At 38.3% G+C, this 19,644-nt stretch overlaps 1 protein-coding gene across 3 annotated transcripts in view; it reads right to left on the reverse strand.

The window, feature by feature from the left end:
- The window catches only part of LOC140150617 (integrin alpha-9-like), a 161,447-nt gene that overhangs the window by 78,364 nt on the left and 63,439 nt on the right, over positions 1 to 19,644 (reverse strand). For all 3 annotated transcript variants that reach the window (XM_072172669.1, XM_072172670.1, XM_072172671.1), the window contains 2 exons: positions 17,298 to 17,432; positions 16,372 to 16,467 (listed from right to left, as the gene is read on the reverse strand). In XM_072172669.1, coding sequence (XP_072028770.1) covers positions 16,372 to 16,467; positions 17,298 to 17,432 — 231 coding nt within the window. The remainder of the gene's footprint in view (positions 1 to 16,371; positions 16,468 to 17,297; positions 17,433 to 19,644) is intronic.

Consider the following 19,644-nt stretch of genomic DNA (forward strand, 5'->3'; position numbering starts at 1 on the left):
AATGCCAACTTGAAATGAGGCAAAAGGCAAACTTGAACTTGATTCAAGTTGAAATCCATCCCTCCGATGAAAGACAGGATCCTAATCTTCCATACGGGGAGTGTGAATTTCAAATGGGGCTACCTGAATGGGTGACTCCATTTGAAATCGGGTTACCTGAATGGGTGACTCCATTTGAAATCGGGTTACTTGAATGGGTGACTCCATTTGAAATCTACACCCCCTCTGTAGGAGATTAAGGCCATGTCTTCCATAGGGGGTAAACAGATTTCAACTGCAATAGGCGATCATGTGAGATGGTCCTATGGTTACCTGAATGGCTGACTCCATTTGAAATCTACACCCACTCTGTGGGAGATTAACGCCATGTCTTCCATAGGGGGTAAACAGATTTCAATTGCAATAGGCGATCATGTGAGATGGTCCTATGGTTACCTGAATGGCTGACTCCATTTGAAATCTACACCCACTCTGTGGGAGATTAACGCCATGTCTTCCATAGGGGGTAAACAGATTTCAATTGCAATAGGCGATCATGTGAGATGGTCCTATGGTTACCTGAATGGGTGACTCCATTTGAAATCTACACCCCTCTGTGGGAGATTAAGGCCATGTCTTCCATAGGGGGTGTATGGATTCAACTGCAACAGCTCATTTTGGTTATTGGTGATAGCACTTTGGGCTGTACATGCGCAGGTCATAGTGGCATCCTTTTAGGGTATTAAACTTGGCCTGATTTGATCAAATCAATGTCTTCAATTATGAAAATGGACATTTTACGCTGATAAAATCAATACCGAAATGGCAAAGAAGAAGATTATAATTATTACCTCTAACATGATACCAAGACTATTTTGTACACATGTACCCGCTTATAATGCAGAATGTTACCATTTGAATATGCTTTGGTTTGGGCAATGGAAAACCAAACCGTACAGGCCCGACCAATCCAGATTTTGCAACAATAACATCCCTTACCAAATTGCAAATTGAACAGCTAATTAAGCCTTCACTAGGCTGTTACCCGGGGGTCACTCCCATTGAGGCCTGTAATCAACTTTTGAAAAGCACCCTAAACAAGGATTTAACCCTTGGCTAAAATGACACCCTAAACAGGGATTTCATTCCTAACATCAAATTTCATACCCTAAATTTCATTTCACGTGTTTAGCAATAGCAATTTTGCTACCCTTTTTTCCAATTTTTCATGTTTTTGACACCCTAAACGCGATACGCGCATATCGTGCCTACCCACAAAAAACGACCCTTTTTACTCGTTTTCATTATCGAGGATGGTGTACACTGTACAGGCCACAATGGGAGTGACCCCCCTGGGGCTGTTACTTAGCAGTTGTAAGCTTGACCTGAGCCAGTAGCTTAGCTGTCACATGCTTGGAACAGCTAAAATGTAGCTTTCACGTAATTTTATGAACAGCTATAACATAGCCTTCACATTTTTGAACAACTTTTTGGAACAAACCTAATCACAGAATAATAATAACAATTAATAAAAGAGATTTATATAGTGCATCATACAGAAGTCTTAATGTGCTTTACAGAGCTCACATACATGAAAGTAAAAACTAAATAAGTGTACAACAATCCTTAAAGAATACACCTTAAAATAATTAACCATTATAATTAAAGACAGAGATAAAAAGAATTTATCGCGTCTGACGTCATCTGTCAATCAAATTCGGTTTGTTTACAATTGTCGTGATGATGACTTGCTGAACGCGGCGGTATAACCGTGCGCCTTATTGTTAATTTTGCACCTTCAAACATGCAAACCATCTCAAAAGTTAGGCCTTGATAGTAGGAAACTTTCTTTGGCGAAGGCACCATGTCAACAATGCCTAGAAAAGGGCTTTTTGCCTTGTAAAAGTACGTAATTTTTATTTGCTGCTATTCCTTTTCTCCGATCAGCACCAGATAGATCGGTCTTCCTTTTACGCGCTTATAAACCAATCAAAGATCGTAATTGACAATGACATCAGACGCGATAAATTCTTTTTATCCCTGTCTTTAATTATAATTTGTCCTTTAAATAGCATCCTTTGCCTCAAACTGCTTACTCACAAATGAGACATCTGAACCTGCCTCCTTAAATTAACACACCTGCATACTTGAATCATTAGAGCCTTCTCTAGGGTCTATGCTGCAATCTAAGTCTATGGAAATCTTATGGCGGCTACCCAGTTTTAGGTATACAGCAGAAACCACAAGGATATGTTATGTTGCTATTTTGGGGATAGACTGTGCTATGAGACAATGTCCTGTGATTACCGTTGTGGCTTAATATATAGGGAAGGGGGCAGAGTAGTCCAAATATGTAGGGATCTGATTTAACCCTTCAACAGCCGCTTCCCTTAAAATGCCATTGGAAAATAAATTCCATTGCGATTTTTCTATTTTCGGGAGTGATCCGGATCATGCTTTAAAGGGAAGGGGAGAGTATTATAATAGTCCGAATAAGTTTCCTCCCTTCAGCATAACTCAAAATCCCCTTCCCCTCACATATGTCAGAAGAATGTTATACAGGGTGTCCCTGAAAAAAACTGCATCGTTGGAAACTGAATTATTTGAGTATTTTAACACATAAACCACATATAACTAAATAACCGACGTGGTTGAGGAATATATCAGCTATCACATATTTTTCGAATTTTGACAATTGACCGCTCGGTTTTGGAAATAAAAGAATTTTACGAAACTACCTTTTTCAGCCTGTTCCACAGAGTAAAATATCCATCAATGACAATATACGCCTCATGCACTGATGAAGCGCAGTGATTAGCACTCCAAATACAGATCATCGATTGATATTTGAATACGTGGAAAGGTTTGAAAATGAGGGAGTTTTGTAAAATTCTTATATTTCACGAATGGTGTGGTCAATTGTCAAAATTTATTTCTTAACCACACCATGCAGTTATTTAGTTATGTTTAGTTGTGGCATTAAAATACCTAAACAATTAAGTTTCAGATGATACAGTTCTTTCAGGGACACCCTGTATGCTACTATTTGAAGGTGATCATGACACATGGTCCTTTGAAACTGAGTCTTTACCTATATTATAGAACTATTATGTACCTCATTATCCATAGGGAGAATCTAGGGGTACAAAAACACTCACAGAAACAGAGACACCACAGCTCATGAGCTCCACTCTCGCGGCTCACCCTCTCCTTCCCAATTCAGCGCTCCACACACAGTATCGATCACATGGTCCTTTGACAAAGTCTATGTGATACACAGTGGTAGCACTGCACCTTTTATGGTTTGACGAAGGGCAGGCCACCCCCCAACTCAACACAAAAGTTGACAACCATGAGAATTACCAAATCTTTCAAAGGGGGGGGCAAAGTGAATTTCAGTGTGTCATAATCAATAAATTTGTGATTTTGTTTTTATGAGCGGAGGAGGGGGCAAGATCTCTTACGGAGCAAATTTGACCCCCGGAGCCACCACCGCTGATACACACAATAGTAAAAGAGAGTCCAACCTAATGATGCCATGTTTTCTCTTGAGCCCCTCCTTTACCCACAAGCACATCAAGGGGGAAACCTTATAAATCTTGGTTAAGACCTCTGGGGAAACACACACATATTTTGTTGCTATTTTGGGACAGATCATTTTGACTCAAGGCCTAGTCCTATGAATAACCTCTGTGGTCTGAGACAGGGGAAGGAAGCAAAGGAGTCCAACCAAATGGATAACAGTTCCGCTCTTGTCTCCCACACAAGCCAAACTTACATAATGTGAGACAATCAGTGATTTGCTAAGCAAGTATATACACTCTTTCAAGTTTTTAGCGGGTTTGCCTTCAGACAAGCTTAGAACTGTCCAGGTTTGAACTCTTTCAATCAAAATTCAGAAGTTACACTTGCTTGAAACAATCATGCATACATGTATGTACATTTAACATCAAGACAGCATAGGATCAGTCTTTATCAGAAGGGAAAAGGGGGGTAATAGGAGCAAGGGAGGAAAAGAAACTTTCCAAAGAACATTTGACGAAAATTGTCAAAAATTGGCTAAAAAGCATAAAAAAGGTTAAAATCTTAAATATCAGGGTGGTATGCATCCCACAGCGGAGGGCAAGGAGGGAGGGAGGAGGGGGAGGTGGGAGGGCAACTGCCCTTTTGCTCCCTGCATTGCCACTGGATAGGATAAAGATAGGTAGATGCACCTGTTGTAAACCAATACAAATTTCAAGAGGGTGTCAAGAGGGTGTCCGCTTTGACTTATGTGTGAAATGGGAAAGTGTACTAAATGGAACAACCGCAACTGACCAACTGGTCACACACGTATGGTCATTTGGTGAACAGTTAGGCCAAAGTATTTGTACAGGAAATCCATGACCGTCCCTTTAATGCTAAGGCCTGTAGATAATTGCGGACAATAGATATGAGCTCTTACTTCTCAAAGATGCCGTATCTCCGACATACTAATATTTCTCACACTAATGGTCCATGTAAAGCATGTTTTCTCTCAATGCTATAGAAAACCTAACAACCCAACAATAGGGTGTTTTAGAAGGATTTTAATCTCCACACAGCTCAGGGCGATCACCGGGGCATGAAAAGTGGGGCGGCTTTTAAAAAAACTGCCAAATGCATGATGAGAATTGGGACAGAAGTTAAGAATGTGAGAAAAATAACATTAGAAAAAGCAAGTAAAATGTGGATATAGCCTGTTTGTAAGTGGAACAGCAATGCATGGGTATACACATGGTGGTTTTCAGTTTGAATCAATGTGATTTGGTCCTGCTCTGTTTCTGCTTTAAAATGAAAGAGCTAAGGCATAATAGCATATAACCAGTGGGATGCAGAGTTCTCCACCCTGACAAAATTGAAAGAGAAAAGTACCCCCTCTGACAAAAAATGAGAGAGAAAAGCACTGATGAAGGGGTAAGGAGTCTGTTTCCCACCAATCATGGAGCAAAATAGTGTAAAATACCAAATTTTTGTGTGCTCCCTGGCACAGTCTAAATGAACCCTTTTTTGAAGCTCGAAGGCGGTATGATATGTACAGTGACTACAGTCCCTTTAAAAAAACGGTATATGTGTATATGATAATATTGCATCAAAATGATGCAGCCTGGAACCCCCCCCCCCCCACCAAGAAATAAGAAAGCTGGATTTCTCTTACATAAACAAAATTCTGTATGTTAGGTTCACAGTATAATTTTTAAGGTTCATTGAGGTAGAACTGAACCAATCTGCATCAATGGGCAACAGATATACCCAATAGCTCCCAATATTATAAGCTTTGTGCGGCCTAGTTTTAAAGGCCGAGTTTATGTGCAAGGGCTACTGCAATGCAATCATTGAGACCTGTCATGCTACTGTCTATCACTAGGGGGTTTTCAGATTTTATTATTTTACCTGTCTGGCTATAGTACAATGAGAATTTGTGCATTTCCACACATTTATTCACATGAAATGACAATAATTTGTCTTCAAATTCCTTATTTTACCACATAAGCTTATACCTACCTTTAAAGTTGATAATAAATTCGGGCTTACATATTAACCTCATACGATACACTATAAAGTCCAATTCAGACTCCGCAGCGTGATGTGATGCTTTTGAAACACTGCAGCATTGCGCATTGAAATTGAAATGTACATTTTAATTTCATTGCGCGGTGATGTGATGTTTGAAAAGCATGCGGGGTCTGCATCTCCTTTTATGGTCATTCTGCTGACCTTGATTTTCAAGCAGCCAATCACAAGCATGCATGGCTGCGATATCGCAGCACAATGCGAAAAAGTTGAACAAAATCCAACGCCATCGCAGACTGAAATTTCCACAGCGTGATGAGAATTTTCACCGCAGAGCTCGTAAAAACCTGGCTCAGTTATAAGTTTTTATCAGGCGGCGAGTGACATGAGAGAGCCGGCAACTTGTGAAACCGCCCGGCCGTATGACATTTTTAATATACTTGATTAGTTTTGTGTTGTTCATTATCGAACCCCAACGGTTTTATCTTGTATTTATATTATTTATTAACATAGGCCTATTTGTTTGTGATATTTCAAGCGTTTTAAAATTTCAAAATAATCCCATTCAATTACATGGTTGACGATGAAAATTTACTGAATTTAGAGGATGCGCGGCGACCACCACCTGGTTTTTATAGCATCACAGCATCGCACTGTGATGTGGAGTCTAAATCTGACTTAATAGTCACGCTTCCATTAAAATTTTCAACCTTAATCATATGTAGTGACAAGTTCAGTTGAAAATAAATAAAGTCCAATCACAATACATTACAAAATAGAAAGGGACATCATCAGGGCCTGTATGGCTCAGAATCATATAATTGCATGCTAAAAGAAAACACCAAACTTAAAATGTAATCATTTTAAAACAAAGATTCATCAGTTTGTGTTTATAATAAAAACACAAGGATATCATCAATACCAATAGACCCTTATAGTAGGTTACCTAAAATACACACGCATACAAAGACAGGAAAACACTACGTGCAATACTGTGTTATTACTCAAGCAGTAAATATTCCTCTAGCTCCCAGACAAGGCAATCATCCTTCCCTAGATAGGAAATGGCATCTTCCTCTAAACAACAATAACAAGGTCCCTCATTTCCTCTCAACTGGCCCTTTTATTCACTGTCCATCCGGATTGCCAAACCTGTCATTTGGTGACCCAATTGAGCGATTTTTGAATGATTTCTATGGTTTTAATGCGCAATTTGACTGCTTCTTGTTCCATAGAATGCTATGGTTAGGCAAAAATTGGGTGGTAAGTTCAACAGCAGCCACCGTCAATCTACCATTTGAAATTTTTTTGCTATACAGACACTAATTGAAGAAATAAAAGGGGGTAAGTTTCTACTACAAGGGAATATTTACACTCTCTGTGCAAATATTATAGTGAAATAATGGTAAAGAGCATTTAAACTGCATAAACCACCTTCTTGCTTTGAAATAACATGGATGTTCTTTGTCATTTATCTCAAAATGCACTCAGTGTGACTCAACCCCAATTTGGGCTCAACATTTGTGGCAACTCTCCTGTCCAACTGATCAAAATGCCTACACAGAGTGCGTAGGTTGTATGGTCAGTGGTCAAAGGTGTTTTTGACCAGAGGAAACAGACTCTAGGCCACAGAGATGCTATGGGATATCATTCTATTTTGATAACCCACCATGAGACTCATCAAAATACGTTTTGGTTTTGATTATTAAAACGAATAAGACTATTAATATGAAGCGATCATATAAAGCATCATAAGTCTCCTCTTGTCACTCAAATTGATTTCGAGATATGACCACAAAATTAAGTTGTGATTTCTGTGACAGGAAATTATTCATTATCCCAGGAAAGAAAGTCAAATTTTATAAATCTGAGCATATCATGTAGGTTTTAAAATGGGATAGAATGCTTACAGCGACTATTGGTGTTGCGATGTTTTGACTTGTCAATGTTTTCAATCTATTAACATTGACAACATTGAAATCATCAAATTGTCAAAGTGTTTGACATGAAAAAGGGAATTCATTAGTACTTTTCTAACAATAAAGGGGACAAAATTACAAGCAAATCAGTTAAATTACAGTATATATCATTGCTACAAGTGACTGATACATGATTGGTATGATTTTAAAGTTTGGAAGTAAAGGTTTGAAATATGTTATATCTCAAAAATCATTTAGTTGATTTTGTGCAGGCATTACGTTACACACTTAAAACTACGGGGTCAAAAAATTACCCAAACGGGGTCATTTTTGACCCCAGCATAGTTATCAACTAAACACCATACCACTAACGGGGTCATTTTGACCCCATTGGTCGGGTCATTGCAATGACTACGTATTTGGGTCAAATAGTAACCCCATTGGGGTCAAAATATTACCACATTTCGGGGTCAAATGAAATGACCCCTTCAAAAGGGTTGCCTTATTGGGTTACTTAATGACCTCATTTCGGGGTCAAATGAAATGACCCATTTGAAAGGGTTGTTTTATAGGGTTACTCAATAACCACATTTAGGGGTTGTTTGGATTTTTTAGTAGGCCTATGGTCATGCTGGTCCCACCAGGACATAAGTGTGTTTCTGCACAGAGAAAGCATTACATAAACAGCAAACTGCAAAATGCATCTGTGTATCACACTCACACACAGTCATTCATCGCCTATGACAGTTCACGTATTATAAGCTTACATGATATAAGCTTATAACAACTGCAGCCAAGACACCAGCCACGACAGCATGAAATTGGAATGAATCTGCGTGCATAGACAAGGGTCTATGCATCCTTGCAGTCTCACTTTTCAACTAACTTTTCATATTCCATCATGCAGACAAGCACACACGACAATCCGCTGAGCTGCACAATCAGAACAAATATGGCGCTGATGTGACCACGTGAGCCGATGCACACCGTGTGTGCAAATAGTTCAAATGCAAGTCATTATAAAGTTGACAAATTGGGTAACTTCGGTCAAAAAATTAGTTTTATTTATTAATCAACAAACATTAATTGCAGCCCATGTTTAAACTCATTTATGAATTGAGATTTTCAAAGCGGAAGATTGAAACTGATATCAATGCGCGACGGTATCGGCAAAATGACCACTAAGTTTTTGACCACGTTCGTCGTGGCTAAAATGACCTCGTGAATGTGGTCAAATTAAAACAGTACAACCCCCTTGAAGGGTCAAAACAACCCCAAACGTGGTCAATTCAAAATGACCACGGAAAATATAACCCCGTAGTTTTTAGTGTGTAGAGCGGGTCCCAAATATCCAATGTAGTCGGATGTTTTCAATATTGTTATTTCAATGTCAGTGGTCAATCAATGTTTTGAATATCGCAACACCTTAAGGTCCGTGACCCGATCGACAGCATCATCCCCCCGATATTTTTCATTGTTGATGAGGTTTTGGTATAACATGATAGATACTATTTTTCTCATTGCTATCCTGAAATTTGACGCTCCAAGTCGATGTATTTCCGGAGAAATCATGAAGCACAGCAGCCTTTTGAGGCTACCACTTTGTAAATACTAAGAATTACTTTGGATTTATGGACAGGGAATTAATTGCGAATAATCAGTCTCCTCAACAGCTACTTTGGTTTTGCGTCATTCACATTCTGTGAAAGAAGCAAACTACATGAAGTGCCGAGGAGACGGTGCGCCGTATATAGTTAAAAAAATTCCTTGATCTCAGTGGACTAAATGGCTCAATTGGTTAGCGCATTATGTTTTTACCCAAAAGGTACCCGTTTTAAAATCCGGTGGTGGAAGGTTTTTTCCCTCTCCATTTTTAACCCAAACTTTTTTATATTCATTTGAAATGTACATGTTGCAAGGGGAAATATATTTTGTTTCCCTTTTTTTTGAAACGGTACGAAAAAGAGTTAAAAACAAATATTTTCCGTTCAATACGGGCCGGGCCAAGGTATTGGATTGCAAATTTGGCTATTTATTCACATTTACGCTGAAAAAGCTCTCGCTTTTTTCACAAAGCAGCATAAAGAAGGCGATATTTGATATTATTATGTAATTTTAAAGACAATCCATATCCAAAACCAATAGGGTTACCCCCTTTAATAGTGACACATAATGATCTGTTTCAGTAAATAAATTTAAGCACACTATTCTTCATTGAATCATTAAAGTTTTTAATTATTATTTTTAAAACGACCTGTTTCACAAATTTCAGTTCATGTGGGATAAGTCCAAGGATTGTGCAGTTGTGGATCTTACACATCAAATCCTGAGGGAGTGGGGGCACTCGACTTTGGAAGTGATGGGGATGTGCGGACAGCAGTTCAAAACAAGGGGTCTTTCGACGAGAGACTAGAAACCGAAAAAGGGGGGTCTTTCAGTGAGAAGGTCCCAAAAAGGGGGGTCTTTCCATGAAACTGTGAAAAATCTGACCAAAAAGGAGATCATTCAGTGAGACTGGGAACATTTTTGGGTTATGATGTAAAAGTTGATACAAAATTTTCAAAAATTTGTCAAAACTTGAAAAAATGTGAAAAATAATGAAAAAAATGGGGTCATTCAGTGCCAGATTATCAGAAATTTCCCCAAAATTTTTTGTAAAAAGGGGTCTTTTGGAGACAGGAAAATAAAAAAGGGGGTCATTGGGTGAGAGGGAGTTCAGTAAAACAAAAAAGGGAGTCATTGGGGTGAGAGGGAGTTGAAAGGGTAATCCCATCACCCCCCCGATAATCTGTGGTGGAAGCTGAAAATGAATATGATTTCTAGAGCAATCATAGGAAGTTATCATTTTCAATCTATTCTCACCACCAGCATTTATGCAAGCTTGCAGGAAACAATTAGATCTATTTGTTTCACTTTCAAATGTAATTAGGAATTTGGTTTGTTATCAATTCCAGACTTGTAGTAGGAGCCATAAACACTCAACTCAACTTGTCAATTTTCCCCATTGAAATTGGAAAGTGACTCAACTGATTTGACTTCACCCAATGACTTAACCAATCAAAGTAAAAAATTTCAAAATACTGTCAAAATTTCACACTGCTGGAAGTTTTTGTGGTACAGTATTTTTTGTGCTACATTATTTTTTATGCTTTTCACACTTTTCCATTCTTGCAAAAAAGTGAAAAAAAAAGTACAAAATTGTTTAGTTTTTAAGTATGAAGAAAACGTGAAATTTGTGAAATTAAGAACAAGCAAATTTGGTTTTAATTGTTATTGTACGAAAATGTGCAACTTTTACAGTGAGTATGCTTAGCTATTAGTAATATCACACCCCTCCCTCGTTCATGACAACGCTTAAAAAGCCGTGCAACAGTTGACATAAAACCCAATCATGAGATCAAGTTAACGTCAGAGTCTTTGCTTCGTATGGCAACAGAACTAAGGCAGTTCAAATTAACCAAGTAAACATAATTATGTCAGTCACTACTACCACAACATAGCCAAATTTGAAAATCCAATGATCATGAGTAACATACACAAACCACATTACAAGCCCAGCTAACCATATTTTGAGCATCTAGTGCTTTAAAAAGAGTTGAAGGAACTTTAAGGTGATTCTGACTTGGATCATATCGTAAAATTTCTACTTCAAAAAACATTGACCCATTGAAAATAGAGATGAAATAAAAATTAATATCAGAAAAAAAGTTTTAAAATCGTTCAGTTGTGTTCAGTTTAGCATTAATGTGCAAATGACAAGCACAAACTGAAGGCAGTCAGATGATTATCATTATTATATTGTGTTCTCAGAATCTTCCTTCCTATACTTTGTACAGAGTATAAGGGTCCAATATAATCAACACTTGGACTCAACCAGCACTTGATGGCCTGTGTTGTCAACAATTTTTGACCAAAAATCATTTTTGACCAAAAGTCACATTTGGGTTTAGGTTTTATTAAACAAATAAATACATGGCAGCCAAAGGCTGAATTGTGTACCGTAATACAAAAATACATAAATAAATATAAATATACAAAAAAAGATTCTGAAAACAGGGGAGAGATTCAAAGCTTGTGAAATATCCTGAAAGTAAGTAGGTAATTGTAGAAAATCCTGAAAAACAAAGCGAAATTGGGCCAAAATTCCCCAAAAAAGGCTGAAAATCTATAAAATTGAATAAATATTGGCCACAAAAAAATCCTGAAATCAGGAGAAAAATCCTGAAGAATCATATCCCTGCTATCTATATCACCTTAAGTGATCATGGAAAGTAATACCCTCACTCGGTCACAAACACACTTAAAGAGATTGGTTGATTCCACAGAGTATTGAATCCAACAAATGCATACATGGATATGAATACCAATACATGTAACGCATCAAGCGCTAATTTTTTGCGCACATGTGACCCGATCAAATAGAACGAGAGCACTGTGAATGAAAACAAACAACGCAAAAGAATAAAATTGGGCTGTGCTGATGACAGTGACAGAATATTACAGGGATGGAGGATGAATTGGAATCCCAATGAGATTTAATCCATGCGGATTCTTTTCTTGGTTTTTGATTGAGAGGAACTCTTAAGAAATTCAGGACAATGTCACATCATGCGAAGAAAAAATCTAACTTAAAAACGGAAAGAAGGGAGCTTATACAGTATATCCTGGCTTGGCTCATTTCATGCATCAGCAGGGGTGGATCCAGCGGAGGCTGTAAGGCCCACCCCCATCTTTTGGCAGCTATCATGCAAAGTCAGATTTGCACGTCCATTGTACTGTTAGCTAACATCTTAAGCAAAAGGTTTATACCATTTAAGCATTTGGCTTGCCATAGTTTATGTCTTATTCTGTATATTTGGCTTGCCATAGCCATGTCTCATTCTGTATATTTCATTATAATGTGAAATGGCAAGTCATGCATGTGCATGTTTTATTTTATACATCCCGTCAAATATTATTAAAATCATAAAAAAACATATCCAGCGATGAATATTCGTTAACAACTATGAAGCATAATCCAGGCTTTAATTTATGATTTTATTTGAGAAAATGTTGCCACTGCAACTGATTGTTTACATGAATATATTTTTACAGCAAATTTGATTTTGGCAGCTCTTACAAAATCACATACATGATACATGTACAAAAATTATTTTATTCTGCCAATAGAAGCAATGTATTTGACAATCAACAAGGGCTACTACCTATGCGAAAAAGGCATGGTTGAACTATGGTTAACCATGGTTAACCATGGTTCAACCATGGGTTTTGACCATGGTCAAACCATGGTCAACCATGCTTTTGAAAAATGGCACCACGGCCAGAGACCATGGTCAACCATGGTTAACCTTTTGACCATGGTCTATCTAAAGTGACCATGGTCAACCATGGTTAAAACTTAGCATGTTTGACCATGGTTGAACCATTGTCAACCATAGTTCAACAACCAGGGTTTTGACCATGGTCAACCATGTTTTTGACCATGGTCAACCATGTTTTTGACCATGGTCAACCATGGTCAACCATGTTTTTGAAAAATGGCACCACGGCCAGAGACCATGGTCAACCATGGTCTATCTAAAGTGACCATGGTCAACCATGGTCAAAAATTTGCATGTTTGACCATGGTTAAGAAACAATAGCAATCAAGGAAGAAATAATAGAAAGAAACAATAGCAATCAAGCTTAAACTTTAAATTAGCACCCGATAGAGGGCAGGGCCTGAAGAATGAGGGAAATTTGGGTAAATATTTAACGGAATAAACTGCATAATCATATTATTTAGATTTATTCCGTTAAAAATCTTATTTTAACTTATCAAATTACTAGTTTTTATATTCTATGGTGTCAAATATTTATTCACAACGCGTTGTAAATACGCATTAAATAATGATTAATAACAACAGAGGGCGCTTTTTTTCATTCACTACCCAGCAGGGCCTACCAGAGTCAACCATGGTCAGGTGAGGTGATGACCATGGCTGACAATGCTCAGCCATGCTAAAGCATGGTCGACCATGGTATACTTAAGTGACCATGGTCAACCATGGTCAGGTGAGGTGATGACCATGGCTGACCATGCTCAGCCATGCTAAAGCATGGTTGACCATGGTATACTTGAAGTAACCATGGTCAACCATGGTCAGGTGAGGTGATGACCATGGCTGACCATGCTCACACATGCTAAAGCATGGTTGACCATGGTATACTTGAAGTGACCATGGTCAGGTGAGGTGATGACCATGGCTGACCATGCTCACCCATGCTAAAGCATGATTGACCATGGTATACTTGAAGTGACCATGGTCAACCATGGTCAAGTGAGTTGATGAACATGGCTGACCATGCTCACCCATGATAAAGCATGGTTGACCATGGTATACTTAAAAGTGACCATGGTCAACCATGGTCAAGTGAGGTGAAGACCATGGCTGACCATGCTCGGACATGCTAAAGCATGGTCGACCATGGTATACCATGGTGACCATGGCAACCATGGTTGACCATGGTCAAGCCACCATGGCTGACCATGCTAGCACGGTTGACATTTCGCCTAGGTAGAGGCCACCTTCAGAACTAATCATATCAATTTCTACAGACAAAATTGACACCAATGAGGAAGTCACCGATAACCCTTTGTTGCGAACATTTCATGAGTGTTTATTTTCGCGCTAAGAGAATTAGGCGTACAAGCCACCAAGGTGAAAATTAAAACTGCAAATGTATTGTTCACCATGGTTCATCATTACGTTTAATTGAACGGTTCAATTTACAAGTTCGCAGACTATACGAAAATGATCAAAATATTGAATTTCTTCAACAAAAAAGCTACACTCGTTCAAAATTTGTATCATACAATATAAAATCATAAATGATGAGTAATATCATATAGCTTTATCTGGGTTTATAGATTCTATTTTTAATACTATCCACCCTACATTTAAAAAATTAGACACTCAAACTTTGTTGTACTGATACGGGGATATGTTTGAATAAGTTGCAGAATTCCATCTACAAGAATATATGCCTATCAATGAGCGTTTTTGATGAAAGATACGAAAGACTAATGCAGACCGCACCACAAACTTACAACATTATTTGGTATTAGACTAATACTTGTTTGTACAGCCACCTGTATTGGTAATTGATTTGCTGAAAAATTTCCAAATAATGCAGTAATTCTGTGAAGGGCCTCTTCATTGATAGGCATATAAATGCTTGTACATAGATGGAATACTTCTAATCGTACTAATAATTTTAGGACACCCTGTAGCTGTATCATGGTCCTGTCCATTTTGATTATCAAATTGAGGGAAACGAAGCATGTTTTCTCATGTTCCTATGGAAGCTGCACTGTCTGACCTCTGACCTATGCATGTCAATTGTGACACCAAAATATGACAAAACAAATAGTGATAAGTTCCTAGCAAGTCTGTTTATCTTCTTTGCTACTCACTGAAGTTTACAACTCATGAGACTATGCTTGAGACCAACCGCTTCATGACTGGCACAAAATTTCACTAATAATAACAACTTTTGTTCATGCTTCGTTTCTTACTTTTCGCATTAATGATATTTCCCTACATACATAACAGCTGAAACATTATGTATTTGCTGGTTCATTCCTAGGGTTCATTCCGACAAGTTTTTAGACTTATCTAGTGCAACAGAAGTGCAACTGGAGTCAGTAAACCACTGTTTATATTGTGAATAACTGCCTGGAGTACCCAGGATGTAAGACTATGGGAGGGGATCCAGCTGCATAGCCTAGACTTTTTCAGGGGGTGCAAAGGGGGAAAGGCAACCTTCAAGGGGGGCAACTGAGACAAAAATGGTCCAAATCAAAAGTGCACTGAAAAGTACAAAAAATCTTACATTTTAGCACAGCCACCATGCAACAGATGGAAGCGGAGGAAATATGTCGCACTGGGGGAGCCGGAGATAGCTAGCCCTTGCCCCCCCCCCCTCTCTGACTGTGCAAGTAGCCAAAAAAGGCAGTTTTGTAGTGACTGGGGGTGTTTCCAAAGACAGCTTCCTTAGCATGCATTTGGGCTATAGATAGGCTTCACACCACTAAACAGAAATCTAAGATAGGCCTACTCTATTTCCATGAACATAACGGGTGTGGTCAAATCCTTTATTTTTTCACCCAAAATTAAACTTTGTTGCTCACCTTTACTTTTCCTTTAAAGGCCATTTAATCCCATTAGTATAAAGGAAATATCGAAGCTAGTGATAACAGCTGAAATCTATACCCTATATTGCTAAACAGTAGCAGATTCAGCTTTGTGGCTCAACGTTACTCGTACTATTTTGGAAGTGTTCATTTATAGAAAGGCAAAATGACAGCATAAGAAGACAATGAAGTTAGGTTTTTATACCGCAATCCCAATTAACACATAAGTTGGGGTGACTGACCTTTTGGAACAGCATGGGTTGAGAACCACAAAGCCTTAACTCACAATGGTTTTCATTGTGAGTTTTCTGGTTCTCAGCCCTCAATATAGAGCCAAAATCTGCTGCATGTCGGTAATCACAGGGTTTTGCCAAAAGGTCTATTACCCTGCATATTGAAAATGCCTTAGTGTTGTCCAGCAGTATGGTTTCAAAATCGCAACGACACATCATTCCTACCTAAACCAAAGATGAGAACCCCTTGAGGTAATTTTCCTTCGTCTTGCCCATACTCCCACCCATATGTGACTATTTCCAAATATTCAATGGCCCTTTTCAAATGTTTTATGACCACACGTATGTGTAAATAATGTCAATTATTTCAAGTGCTCACCCAAACAATTGGGTGAATTCTTCCCTCAAATTAGCGAAAAGTGCCCAAATTTTGGGTGCCTTTGAGTGGAAATTGGGCTACTTCTAACTGCCAAATGCTGGCAACCCTGGGTAATCTTAATGGCTCCAAAGGATTCATGTGAGTGCCACTTACCTATGTAGCTTTCATCTTCTTCTTCTGGTGGGAACCAGCTAGTAACATCAGATACTCTGGCTGAACCATCGATATCTGTGATTGACACAATACTTCCTGTTGATAAAGATTAAAATGAGACAATTTAAAAGTGGACCAATTGAAAGAGCCTTGAGGAACACCCTATGTAATTCAAATGGTTTCTTTGGTGAATTGATGACAGCTTGAAAATACAACAGGTACATAAATACATGACATTACTATTAAAGCCAAAGTACCTCTATTCTATCTCACCTTACTCCCCTTCCTTTCCTTCCCTTCCCTTCCCTCCCTTCCCCTCCACCCCTTCCATTTCCCTCCCCTCCCTTTCCCTACCACTATGAAATACCTGGATTACCGAAACCATTCCATAACTGATCATTCCATAAAATATCAGTTCACAAACAGTATCACAATCAACACTGGTTGTCTGACATGCCAAGCTGTTCCAAAATACCCCTTCCCCCATTTCCCATGATGTACCCCACACTTACCCCTCCAGGCTAGAGAACCCACAGCTCCAAGTATTAGAGAACTACCATCATCAGTATATTTTGCGCTAAATCCAGCTTGACACCACCCATGCCATGCTATACCCCTTCCCCATTCCCCATGATGTACCCCACACTTACCCCTCCAGGCTAGAGAACCCACAGCTCCAAGTATTAGAGAACTACCATCATCAGTATATTTTGCGCTAAATCCAGCTTGACACCACCCATGCCATGCTATACCCCTTCCCCCATTCCCCATGATGTACCCCACACTTACCCCTCCAGGCTAGAGAACCCACAGCTCCAAGTATTAGAGAACTACCATCATCAGTATACTTTGCGCTAAATCCAGCTTGACACCACCCATGCCATGCTATACCCCTCCCCATTCCCCATGATGTACCCCACACTTACCCCTCCAGGCTAGAGAACCCACAGCTCCAAGTATTAGACTGCTACCATCATCAGTATATTTTGCGCTAAATCCAGCTTGACACCACCCATGCCATGCTATACCCCTTCCTGCTTTATCTGCTTTGATTTGTACCTCTGTAATTGTAACGAACAAGAAAATAATAAAATTATATAGAGAATGTACAGAGACTAATTACATTTAGTTTACACTGGGCAAAGGTTGTATTCAGCTTGAATGGGTGGTAATTTAGTTAAGGGAACTGAGTTCACTAACCGTTAGGCAAAATTCCACAAAAGGGTTTTTTTCTTTCAACATTTTTGACATCCTGAAAAGTTTTTTAAACAATTTCTTTAACACTTCTATTTCTAATTTGTTCTAAAAGCATGAATGATGCAGTGGTATACACACAAAAATGGTATACAGCAAAGAAATATCCCAATTCACACATATATGGGCTATTTATTAAGCTAATTAGGTATACATATTTTGGCCATGACCTTTAAAAATTATATAACCCCCCAAAAAAAAAAAACACCAAAAACACCAGATCGACCAACCATACCCTTAAGGGTCTACAAACAATCAAACAATTTTTTTCTGGCTTACCAATTTAACCTCAATGTAAACACAAAGAGTTGAAATAATATGAAGAATAAGTTATAATTAATATGCCAATGATGATTGCATGCATATTATTAAACCAGCCTTCAGTGGTGTCACCATGGGGGCATGAGGGCAAATTCCCCAGTCAGAACTCTTGGCCCCCTGTTTCCCCCAGTAAAAAACTCTTGGCCCCCTGTTGCCCCCCAGTAAAAACCCAAAATTACGAAAATTCCCTTTTTGCTACAATTTTGCCCCCCCTGAAATTTACTTTGCCCCTCAATGCCCTCCCCGAAAAAAATTTTGCCGCCGCCACTGCCAGCCTTTTCATTTAGGTGGCAAAAGCCAGATCGTTAGGAACTTTTTTGTCCCATTTGGAAGGGCAACATGATCCAGAGAAGGTTGATTTAACATTCATTTGTATTATTTTCATCCAGATTTAAACAAAAAAACTTTTTTCTGAGGTGGCACTCCGGCCCCTCTACCAAACCATTATTTTTTTCCAGTAGAATTTTAGAATCACTGACAACACTGATGTTCCTATTCTCGATAATAACTTGAAACAAATTAAAATTCAACTTTATACAGTACAACAAACACAAATTATCAATCAGACATCAAATCACACAGACAATGTTATTATCATTCCATTTAAATGCATCTGTTTTCAAACCGTTAATGAAAATTCAAACAAGCACTTTCAAAAAATAGCAGACGACTTTCCCAATCTTTGTACAAACTTGGATAAACATTCTCATCATTACCTTCTGCCACAATGCATTACATTGAATTTGCAATGGTAACAAGATTTCTTTCAGAGACAAAAACACTTAACATGTTCATTGCATACAGACTATATGCCACTTCTCAAGGGCCATACAAAATGTTATGATTATACCCTGGGATCATGATGGAGAATGAACTAATGATTTCACAAAAAGTAACACAGCCATTATAAATACGTCTATAGCTCCAGAACCATTAATCGTATTCATAATATTTTAACCAGGCCCGTAGCCAGGGGGTGCGTCGCACCCACCGCACCCCCTCCCCTCAAATTTGCAAAAGTATACAAAAAGTCCAAAAATTTGATTTTTTTAAGCTTTTTTGGTCAAAAAAGGTAGATAGAAAGACAGGTGGTTTACGTATGTGCATTTTGATACCCAATTTGTCCAATTTTGTTCAATACTAACACAACAGTATTTTGAAGATTTGCTTCAATCAAAAAGCATATTGATCAGTGTATTTTGCCCTACTCAATTAATCTGTTCAAAACATGCTTAGAGCACTTCCATAATGCCTCACATACCACCTTAAAATAATGTGAATATGAATGTGAATACTTCTGACGCTATAGCTGGATTTGTAATGGATGTGTTACTTTTTGTGAAATCAAAGTATCAATCAGATTTCTTTCCATGTGTTGTGATATTCAAATTACATGTTATTGATGTTTCTGTAAGTTTAGTTATTTAATGCTATGATTTTATCCAACCCATTAAGGGGTAGGCCTATGCGTTGGAATATAGCAATTTTTTTTGCCTAATGTGTTCGGGTCAAAATTAAAAGGGGACGTATCTGATAGTGTAACTAACATTTTGTGGAAAAGAAATACAGTTCTGTATCTTAATAAATGGAAATATAACAACACATTACTGCTTTAACATCACATGTATGATTTTAGGTTTAGGATTGCAGTATACAGGTGTTCGTATTTGTGTAGAAGTTTACTATACCTACAAGTGT

This window comes from Amphiura filiformis, chromosome 4 (assembly GCF_039555335.1).
Source record: "Amphiura filiformis chromosome 4, Afil_fr2py, whole genome shotgun sequence".
Taxonomy (NCBI): Eukaryota; Metazoa; Echinodermata; class Ophiuroidea; order Amphilepidida; family Amphiuridae; genus Amphiura; species Amphiura filiformis.